The sequence below is a fragment of the Taudactylus pleione genome, unplaced genomic scaffold, assembly GCF_031769625.1.
Source record: "Taudactylus pleione unplaced genomic scaffold, aTauple2 ptg000326l, whole genome shotgun sequence".
NCBI classification, from domain to species: domain Eukaryota; kingdom Metazoa; phylum Chordata; class Amphibia; order Anura; family Myobatrachidae; genus Taudactylus; species Taudactylus pleione.
The window spans coordinates 2762765-2774501 of NW_028284727.1; the positions used below are offsets into that span (position 1 = coordinate 2762765).

The following is an 11737-nucleotide window of genomic DNA, read 5'->3' on the forward strand; positions in this document are numbered from 1 at the left end:
ACTGTGGCGTTATAATAATATGAGTAATTTAAGATTGACATGCATTGTGGTTTACACCCGCCCACGATGAGGAGGAGGAGGGGACTATGTGGGTATAAAAAAAAGTTTCTTTGCCCTGCCATACACACCTCGATAATGACTTACTGACGAAACGCGTTAGTGGCAACAGGGCAAAACATCATCTCTGACTTTGGACATCAGTGACTTGCGGTGGACTAGTACAGACCCATCATCCACTTCAGGTCATTGCGCATATTTCATCTTTGTGCATTGTTCATTGGTTATTTAGTTATTACATGTTTTATATAGTAATAAAGTTGTTGGATTATCTCTGATGGCCAGTTTCCATTCCACTCTATACTAGGGATGTGCAGGCTCGGATAGGTTCGAGTTTGCACGTGGAGTTCGGATTTTTCCCTCCAAAAAAACGGAACTCAGAACGAGGCAAAACGTCATCTTACATGGACGAACATCATCATTCCTGGTCTTTTGTCCAGGAATGATGATGTTCGTCCATGTAAGATGACGTTTTGCCTCGTTCTGAGTTCCGTTTTTTTGGAGGGAAAAATCCGAACTCCACGTGCAAACTCGAACCTATCCGAGCCTGCACATCCCTACTCTATACTACCCTATTGGCATACGTGTAATTACGTCTGAGTTATAAAGAAGAACGGGACAGTTACCCGAGAGAAACCTTTATGTACATGTGAATCGATGCTAAAGTGTGAGTTGGGGTATGCCCACCTTTTGATATCCTTCCTCACATTTGCATGATGGTGAGCACCATTGTTTGATAAGTGCACATTGGTGACCAGATTCCCTGGTTAAAGATACATTTTACAAGAGGATACCGTGACACTATTATGTGAGTACGGTATGTCCGTCTTGTACATTTGACCTAAGGGGGAGAAGTTAAGTTCTATTTATCTACACGAAGGACTTGTGATGATCTACTACACCCATGTTGTCTTTTTTCTGTGTCTCCCCAATTGTTGTCAAGAAACCATGTGAAAAGAACTGCAACATCACCCATCACGTTGGATACTCCCAAGTTCCTTTGAGGACTGACTTTCAGTTTGGTACTTTTTGCCCTGGAATCTCAGTTATTCGAAGTGGTAGTATACTCACCTTACATAAACATTTCTGAGAATATTGTTTTTCCCTTGTTTTTTATTATAATTTTTGTAATAAATTATTATATATTACCCAAACAAGGTTGCTAACACCTAAACAAAGCACCTATATCTGAATGACATAGAAAAGCGAGAATCTTGAACAGTTTCAAGATATTTAAGATGCCAAACTCCTATTTCACCATGGTCAAGTATCAGCCAATTGGATGAATGAAAAACTATAACTAAAGTGACAGGTTGAAGAGAGAACCAGCGTTGATACCTTATGTATACACATTTTTAGTTATACTGATAAGACCACCTTAAAATGGCTCAAATTAGACATACATTTTAATTATTTGTTAATAAGATCAATTATTTGAAAAGGCCAAACATGCCTGCAATCAACATGGCCAATGCACAATAATATAAGTGTGTTCTGGCTGCTTCTAGTACAAACTTGTTGAAGCCTGAAAATAGGTGTATAATTTAAAGACAAAATTAAAGTAACAAGGTACTCACCCAGCAAAAGCTTCTTCAATGACCTCCGTCTTCTGCATAAGGGGAAAAAAAAAAAAAAAAAAGGGGATTAACAATGGAGATTGCCATTTCCAACTGACCCCCCTCCCCGCCCCCAGTTTCTGTAATTCATAGGGCCAAACAAAACAACATGATGCCAGATATCATGGCTACAAAAGAAGGAGGCAAGTGACAAGGATCAGAAAGAATAGATCCAATGGCAGGACCATACAATTATAGCCTAGGATAGTTATTCCCTCAGTTACCTCTTTAATCAAGAGGAGGAAAGATAAAGCAGGATAAAGTGGAAGTCATTAGCAGAACTATTCTTCTGGCCAAAACAGATTGCTTTTCTCAAGCACCAAGTATGGCAATGGAAACCCCTTGGCCGTTGCCAGTCGATCTGGAACAACCAGGTCCAATCGACCACCAGACAGAAAGGTTACATTTATTGAGAAAGAATCAGTAACGAACTACTAAAAGAAAGGAAACCTAATACTACAGCATGCTGTATCTGGGTTTTAAAGAAATTTCCATCCTGGTGTCGTCAGAAGGGCAAAAATCTAAGAACAGCACAAAGGGTCCCAAACGAAATAATTTTTAAAAGGCAGATCGAGAAAATGACCATGCCGTCAACATTAAGGCAGCAGTATGAAGCACCTCCTTGGAAGTACGTGTGGCAGAGCAGAAGTTTAACACAGGTAGTCTCATATGCCAAGTGATGCATTTCCAGCTCCATGAGACAAAAACCTTCAGAAAGTGCAAGCCTCAAATAAGGATACCTCGGTAAAGAGGCCTACAGACTGCTCGGTTTACAGAGTGAAATGGAAGAAAGCCAATTGCCCCATACCCACAACCACTTCCTATACAGAGAACATTCGAGCTGCAGTAGAATAGCTAAGCAAATCGGCAGGATGGAACCAACTACACACAAAATAGGACACTGGAGAATATTTCGTTGGTTCCCTCTTTGGCAGCCTAGATTTTACAAATTGCATTTTTATGTTATTTATGTTGAGAAAAGGCCCCCATACATCAGAGATGGATTGCAGCAATTGTGTAATTTGCAATCGATTGTGTATAAAAATCTGCAAGGTATGGGCTTCACAGATCGCAGATTGCAACCAAAAAGTGATTGGAATTGTTTAATCAGATTGTCCAACATGTTGGATTTCACGGATGGATTGGGGCTGTAGATTGCTAGTGTATGGACATGATCAGCAGATTTGCAGACCGTTACCATGAAAATTATGGAGCCTTTCAAGATTGGCAGATCTGTGTTTGCTGCAATCGATCTGCAAATCACTGAAAAAGATCTGTAGTGTATGGACGCAGATTGCTAGATTGGGAAATCCTAAGATCGGGCAATAAAGCTTCAAATTGTTCAATTGTGGTTTTCAGATTGCTGATGTATGGGGGCCTTAAGATTCATAAGACAATAAGGGAACAGTTTTCCCATTTCTTCAAGGCTTTACACACCAATCCTGTGATCGAAAGTAATTTCCTCAAAGAAAGTTATGCTCTGAAAATGTTCAGTTTAACAACGTTCAGTAGTTCATTTCCACCAGCTTATTATGCCCCAGAATATAAAACCAAAAATTGTATCATATTTGTTTTCTATATGAAAAGATATCATTTTAGTAAATTACTGAAAGACCAAGCGCAGACCCCTTGAGGCCATTTTTCTTGGACAAGAAAATAATAAAAATAGAAGAATGTTTTGTATTATTTTTATAGTTCACATCAAAGCTGCTCAATCACGTGATCTACCAATTCACACAAGCTACGAAAGCTGGGTACAAACTAAACGATCAATTTCACGATATATCATTCCAACTTGGATCGGTACAATATATAGAGCGGATCGCATAGTGTATACGCCCGATCGCAGGTTGTTCATCGCAACATCCCATCTGCTGTGCAGCACGGTAGAAGGGACAATGCGATGAACGGCACCATGCTGCTAAATGCTATCGTGCAATGTGTACAGATGGCCTGATATATCGTGCCGTCACTGGGTATACACAACGTGTAAAGTGTACCCAGCATTAGTGCTACAATATGGGTTTTTTCATCGATTTCGAATATAGATCTTGAAATAAAGAACTTAAGAAGAGCTCTATATCCTTCTCGTCCACCTACACTGGTGGCCAAAATTGCGGACACATTTTGAAATTTATCAACTTCGAATGCTTATAAAAACTGTTTCACTTCACGCAGTGCAATGATTCATATATCAAATGAAAGGAAATGGAATGTTGAATTCAACACAATAAACAGAGGTCAAATATTTGTATTACAAGGGAAGTTATGCCGTGAAAACAACACTTAGGGTGAAAATCCCTGTGTACTTATGATGTTAATGTCCTATCAGTATTTCATTGGGTATCCTTTATTTTTCAAAACCGCAGCACAGCGACGTGATCCAGGATTGTGGTGTTACGTGAAAATGGTCTTTCGTATGCAGCAATTGCGAGAGAAATTGGTGGGAATGTGACAACATCAGGAGTACGAAAGTTTTGTTTACGCTATCAGGAAACACAATCTATACAAAACAAAGAAGGAAAGGGATGGAAAATGTGCACAACAGCTGTTGATGATAGGAGAATAAAACTAATCTGCGTCAGGGACAGATGGATGTCATCTGCGGCCATTAGCTGTAAACTGGATGCAACTGGTGTTTTTGTCAGTGCAAGAACAGAACGGAGAAGACTAACGGAGGTTGGCCTAAAAAGGGTAGGATTCCCCCCAAAAAAGCCATTGCTGAATAAAAAGTAGCAGCAGAAACGAATATAGTGGACAAAAGAACACATTGCATGGACAGCAGGTCAGTGGAAACAAGTGATATGGAGTGACGAAACTAGTAGTGATGGCAGAAAATGTGTGAGACATCGCATCGGGAAAGAGGTACATCCAGATTTTATTCAAGCAACAACAAAGAATCCTACAAGTGTTATGATCTGGGCATGTATGACAGCAGATGCTGTAGGCTGCCTTTATGTCATAGATGGCACACTGAACAGCAGAAAGTACATTGACACCATCCTACAACCAAAACTTCTACCTTCTATCAGGGATCTTTTTCCAAATAATGCCCCATTTTTTTACAGCAGGATTCAGCTCCCTGCCACACTGCACGGACATGCAAAAAGGGGTTCACGGAGAATGACATACAGGTGCTGGGATGGCCAGGAAACAGCCCAGACCTGAACCCCATAGAACATTTGTGGTTCTGTTTGAAAAAACTGGTACATCTGAGGCGTCCATCCAATAAAAGACAATTAACTGAGGCTATAATTGTCTCATGGCACCACATAAAAAAGAAGGAAGAGCTCCAAACACTGGTTGGCTCAATGACACATCGCTGTGCTGCCGTCTTGAAAAATAAAGGCTACCCAACGAAATACCGATAGGACAGTAACATCATAAGTACACAGGGATTTTAACCCTAAGGGCGGAATTCAATTCTTTTCAGCCCCTATCGCGCCCGACGGAGCTATTCTATTCTTGCTCCTGTCGGGCACGATCAGCTGCCAAGCGCTACATTTCATCTCGCAGCCCCTGGGGGATGAGAGCTGAAATGTGCAAAAAGTGACATGTTTGGGCGCCCAAACATCACTTTTCACGATCGCGCCCAGCACTGTGGTCGGGTTTAGCTGCTTTACACGGCTAAACCTGACCTCTATGGGCGCAATCAGCACGAAAATCTTGAACAATTGCATAGCGGCCCGCAATCTCCTGTCACTTTAGATGGGAGATGCAGGCCGCGAAAACAATTGAATTCCGCCCTAAGTGTTGATTTCACTGCATAACTTCCCTTGTAATGCAAATATTTGACCTGTTTATTGTGTTGAATTCAGCATTAAATTTCCTTTCATTTGATATATGAATCATTGCACTACGTGAAGTTAAACAGTTTTTATAAACATTCAAAGTTAAAAAAACATTCATATTTCAAAAAGTGTCCGCAATTTTGGCCACCACTGTATACCGTAGTTAGAAAGAGTGCCATGCCTTTTCATTTGCAATTTGTATAAGTGTTATTTCTGTATTTTAGAGGCCAGGACAGCTACACAAGCTGTTTTCTCTCCTGCATCCATTATGTATTATTAATCTATTCTATTGTAACATCTAATCATCTATTCTTTCATAGGACAGAAGATCAAAGAGGAGCCTTGTATGTGTGCATTTTCTGCATCAGCATGCTGCCCTTTATTTAACTACCGCTTGGCTGGCTTGGTATACCTTAAAATAGGGAAAATTTGCTACATGAGCATAGATTAGATTCTAAAGACAATATTGATTAAATAAATTAATAGAAAATAATTTCAAGAAGTATTCAAACATTTATCTCTCTGGCATTTTTTGTGAAGAGATCATTACCAATTTCTTCTATTCATGAAGAGGGATACCACAGACATCAATGATTTCTCCTGCGGTCATTCTATTCTGCAGTGTTACCATGTACCCATAGCCATGGGGACTGCAGTAATCAATTTATGAAGCAGAGAAAAGCTAGGTAATGCAATCTTCATATGTGTAACCTATACGCACACACTGACAACATTAATAAACAGGCTCAGTGTTGTCATTAGATACCATGTTTCACTATTACTGGTAGGCACAGCCAGCACCAGGGACTTACCACAACCTCCTCGAAGATGCTCTGCAGCTGGGACTCCATGAGCCCGGTGATGATGGGGCACTGCGCTATGTATAGGAGTAAGAACGCGACGCCCGCAGCGCCTGCACTACATGCTACATGCACTGTCTGCTAGCTGTAAGCAGCACCTTGCACATATAAAGCACATTACACAAAAGATACGGCTATGAACAGCTATATCCCTCCTAACTCCGTATCCTGTTTGAGTGCAACACGTAATTTGTTCCCCCGGATACTGATTCCTTGGCTTGCCTCACTCTGCTCACTGACCTGGTACTATAAGGTGCATGCGCAGTTCAGTAGGTGACGCTGCTAACAGGGAAAGGTATAAATCCCCTTCACTAGCCGTACCTGGAAGTGACGTTTGTGAGGGCGGAAGTGCAGGTTTCTGCCAACACTTTCCACGAAAATAAGTAAGTTTTCCTCTTGCGGGCTCGGTGGCTCGCTGTGCTCGCCAAAAGAATATATTCCCCCCTCTATGCGCACTTAGATGGTAGGGAATGATGTTGGACAACGGCTGATGACGTCACTTACGTTGCCCTTACGTCACTTCCAGGTATGGCTAGTAAAGGGGAATGAGATAGAACCCCTTCCGTTTCTGTTTGATGACGTCATCTGCCAGTGTCCAACGTCATTCTCTACCATCTAAGCGGGCATAGAGGGGGAATATATTCTTGTGGCGAGCGAAGCGAGCCACCAGGCCTGCAGCGTGGCGAGCGAAGCGAGTATCCACTCTACTACTTCATCGTTTCTCAACATGTTAGTAAAGAATGCCGTAATGTGCTTTGGGGCCCTCATTGCCACCTGTTGCAAGGAGGAGGAGTCCAAGTTGTGAACCGTGCTGGGGAGAAAGAGATAGTCACGAATCAAGCATATGTGGAACTTTTAAAACATCACCTCCACACTTTCACCAAAGGGACTGGAAAGTGGGTATAAAAGTGTGTGTGGGGGAGCAGTAGGGTGACATTTTGCGTAGGGTGCTGAGAAACCTGGCATCGGGCCTAGTAGTAGGTGTGCCGGGCTACTGTTGTACTGAACCTTTGCTTAGCAGCTTTGGGCCTGATTCAGACCCACTCGCGAGCGGCTGTCCGCTCGCAAGTGGGTCGATGGTCTGCACTGCGCATGCGCACTACGGAGGGAGCTCCGTTGTGCGCATGCGCGAGTCGCGCCGAGCGAAGGACTTTCCTTCGCTCGGAGTGTCTGATTAAAGGGGGCGTGCTGTCGATGTTGATTGACAGCAATGCCCCCTTTGGGGGGCGTGCCTCCCAGACGGAGGCGTTCCCAAGGGAACGCCTACCGTCAGAAGCCGGCCCCACTGACATCACTAGTGATGTCAGTGGGAGTGATTTTGGCTCTGATAGAGCCAAAATCACTCCTGGCCTTGCGGTTGAGAAACTCAACCGCAGGCTTCTGCTCGCAGTGGCGATGGTCGCAATAGTCAAGACCATCGCGACCATCACCCTGCACGCTTGTATATGCTGTGGGTTGTGACCCACAGCTATACGAGCATCCAGGAGGACGCTCCATATTTATGGAGGTGGGCCCTGATTCAGAGCGAGCGCTCTGGTCAGAGCGTCCGGCTCTGAATCAGGGCCTTTATCAGGTAGGCTGTTTAACGCTAATAACTCCATGGGCACTTGCTAATCCTGGTGTTTAGGTGCACTGTGGGTTTTTTCAGTGCTTCTAGACTTTGGCTGCAATTCAAATCTTCTGCGCGCTCCTTGCTGGACGTCAATACGAATAGGTGCCTGATGTAGCAATTATATTGTTTCTCCGTATGGGCGTCCATTAGTACTTACCGCAACTGAAAGCATCGGGTTTAGCCGGGCAAAGCGCCCAAACTACCATTAGGACACCCAAAAAATGGACTTTAACACATTTCTTCTCGCACCTGAGGAAGCTGCGTGAAAAAATGCGTGTCTCCACTTTAGGCATCCAAACGGAGCAACAATTGAATTGCTCCATCAGATGCCTATTCGTATAGATGCCCTGTGGTGGGCGTCTAAAACAATTGAATTGCCCCCTTTGTGTCTAGATCTCTGCATTCTTATTATTTTTCTAACAAAGAATCCTGCACCATTATTAGTGATCTTTATATTTTGCAAGTCCCTAATTAATTTATATTCTTTTATTGATATATTAAGAGTCCATAAATACCAGCACTCCTCCATTAGTTGTTTGCACGCTATAGTACCTTGCCTTGGTGCCTTCCCTGGATCAATAAGTCTAAAGCTGCATACACACACAAACGATTTTGTTACCAACGATTTTATAAACGATTTTCTGTCAGATTATCTGTCAGATTTTTTAAAGTGTAATGAACGATTTTTTTGAACTACAAATAATTTTTGCATATTCCCTTACTGAAAATCGTTGAGTTGACAAGTCTGACTGAACTACAAACGTGAACGCGCATGAACAATAATCGTTCATCATTTGACTCAGAAAGTGAACGATTTTTTCAAACGATTATCGTTAAACGATATCGTTTAACGTTAATCGTTCAAAAAATCGTTGCGTGTGTATGCATCTTAATAATTAAGAAGTGTTCAAAGGCAGCACTCACAGGGGTATGCGCTTATGATGCCGGCGGTCGCTATACCGACCGCTGGCATCTCCACTACAGAATCCCGGTGAGGGTTAAGTAACCTACGCCGGGAGACCGGTGCCTGGCATCCCGATCGAAGGGATGCCGAGCGCGGACAGCCGCGGGGGGGGGGAGGGTTAGGTTTAGGGCTCCCGGGGGGGACTTAGGGTTAGGAACCCCCCCGGAGGTTAGGTTTAGGCTAGGGGGAGGGAGGGTTAGGAACCCCCCCGGGGGGACTTAGGTTTAGATGGCGGGGAAAGGGGGGGTTAGGTTTAGGCACTTAGAGGGGGGATTAGGGTTAGGCACAGGGGGGGGGGAGTTTAGGGTTAGGCACCCATAAGGGAGGGTTAGGGGGTAGATTAGGTTAGATCATACTTACCTTCTAGACGATCGCTGCCGGGATTTGAACATATGTATTCCCTCACAGGACATATAATATCAGAAGTTTAGTGTACTTATATTTCTATGTTTCAGTCTTGTTTATTAAGACTTTTCTTTATGGGATGCTACTACTGAACTCTATCATGCAAATACTGTATAATAGTATACAAGAAGCTAAGTGAGATATTTTCATGTAGTGCACTTTGGACCACAAATTACCAACATATTAAAATTTATCAATCTTGCTTCTTTATCGTAAAGCTGGCCATCCACTATACAATTTTCTGTCAGATATCTGACCAATCTGGCTGGTTGGAATGAAAACCTGGTAATGGACAATCGTCCATTTGCTCACAAACACTGGAAAATAGCCAAAAATGGTTGTTCAGACAAATTGGTTAAAACACACAAATGTAACCAATTTGAACAATTTTTTTTCCCTTTTTTAGTGTTTAAAACCATATGATCGACTGTCATTCTGCCATCTATTTTAGTGTGTCCTCGCCTATTGTTAGGATATATAGTTTATTTTTGTGGGATTATGGACCTTATTCTGAGTAAAAGCAAACGCAGCAACGTGCTCTTATTGGTGGTCGTCCGTCTGCGAGTTTATGCAAATGTCATACAAACTCCTCCTCTTGTACATATCTATGCGGCTGAATATGCAAGGATTGAGAAAATGCCTGTGAACGCAGCTACTTGCATTATAACACCCACGATCCTCCCTTAATACATCCACAAAACAGCCCATTTTTGTGTGCACTACTAGACATTTCCCAGTCACCACCCAGGATTAGGGATGTTTCCCTACCATCAATGTTTTCCTTTCAATGCTAGTGTTTTCACCATTCGATGGCGGCATTCCGATGGTAGCCGCCATCGAGTGGTGTGGAAACAATGGCCATCCAATGTTAAAATACAGCTGAATTTAGCTGTTTAACATCAGCTATGGCGACGGAGTGCTGTTGCTCATGTGCAAAATTATTTTTGCGCATGCGCTAATCATATTAATATTTTTTTCCATCAAATTCTTTCGATGTGATGGTTAGTTATCATTGCATCAATAGTTTTGATGGCGGAAGCCCAGCCATCATTTGAAGGTGGGCTTCCGATGTTGGGATTCCTACCCAAGAATGCCCATCACTTTTCCACCACATTTCTGATACCATCTGTCGCGATCGCAACATCATCTTTGTGTGTAGACGCAGAAACAGGCCCTATATATCCTTTTTCACACCTGTTAGATGAAGGAATTAGCATAGATATTCACATATTAATCTGTAACAGCCCTCTATTTATTTTTAACAACTTTGCGATATTCAATAACTTTGGTAAGAATCACTCTTTAGAATTCATTATGCTGGGCATACACTCTACAATTATCTGTCAGATATCTGTCTGGTGGGAAGGAAAATCTGGTCCGTTTGCAAGTGTTTGGTAGCAAATTTCTATTGTCATTTGCTCCCATACATTACCAGGTTTTCATTCCAACCAGCCAGATTGGACAAATATCTAATACCTCTTTTCCACCAAAAACCCAGGTCCGACCTGGGTTTTTGGACATGGTTCCAACCCTGGTCAGACCCATTTACACTGCAGCTTCGATCTGGGTTACTCCCAGGTCAGCCCTGTTCACACTGAACTCAGGTCTGCCCTGCTAAACCTGTGAGGTCATAAAAAGTGGGAGGTGAATGCCCCACAACCACCAATCAGCTCATTTTAGGCATGATCCATGTCAGATAACCAGGGTTGAACCGTTTACACTGCACCATTACCCAGGTCCATCCTGGGTCCAACCCTGGTAGCTACCTGGGTTGGATTGCTGGGTCACTTGACCCGGGTTATTTTTCAGGGACCCTTTTACACTGAGCTGCGACCCGGGTAGACCCAGCAAAAACCCAGGTTTTTGCTCTGGTGTAAAAGGGGTATAACAGATAATTGTATAGTGTATGCCTAGCATTAGTGTCGACAATTTAATTTCTTTTCACATAGCAGCCCACAACAATTCTATTAACAGCTGGTAGGAGTCTGCCGTATTGTCAGTGTCAGTCACTGACTTTTCATGTGTGTGCTTTTAATCATTCTCAGCTACCTGCAAGTGTGAGAATGTCAGTTTCTACTATGGTGCTGCATGTGAGAACCTGTCTTTAATTAAGTTTAGATGCTATACAGGTGTGGTTACCTAGTAGTGCTGGTTGGCTCTGTCTGGTGTTTAAGCTCTGTCCTGACACTCCCTATGCTGTATGTTCTTAGTTTTGTATCTTGCTACAGCTCCTGCAATTCCTGGTTTAATTGCTGAATGTTCCTGGTTTGGTTTCCTAAGGTTGCGTACACACCTATAGATATATCTGTCCAATCTTAGGCCTGTATTCAATTTGAGCCGAGCCGCGATAATTTAACATGGCCCGGATTTAACGCTGCCTTCGTCTGTTTTGTAGGCGTTAAAGTATCGCGTGCGTGCCCACCCACGTATCC

The 11737-nt window shown here is 42.8% G+C and overlaps 1 protein-coding gene across 2 annotated transcripts in view; it reads right to left on the bottom strand.

Moving 5' to 3' along the window:
• Positions 1-6572, bottom strand: part of MED23 (mediator complex subunit 23) — a 168309-nt gene extending 161737 nt beyond the window's left edge. For both annotated transcript variants that reach the window (XM_088443095.1, XM_088443094.1), the window contains exons 1-2: positions 6277-6572; positions 1635-1666 (exon numbers count right to left, since the gene is read on the bottom strand). In XM_088443095.1, the coding sequence (XP_088299221.1) occupies positions 1635-1666; positions 6277-6315 (71 nt within the window). In that variant the 5' untranslated portion in view covers positions 6316-6572. The remainder of the gene's footprint in view (positions 1-1634; positions 1667-6276) is intronic.
• Positions 6573-11737: the final 5165 nt, after the last annotated feature.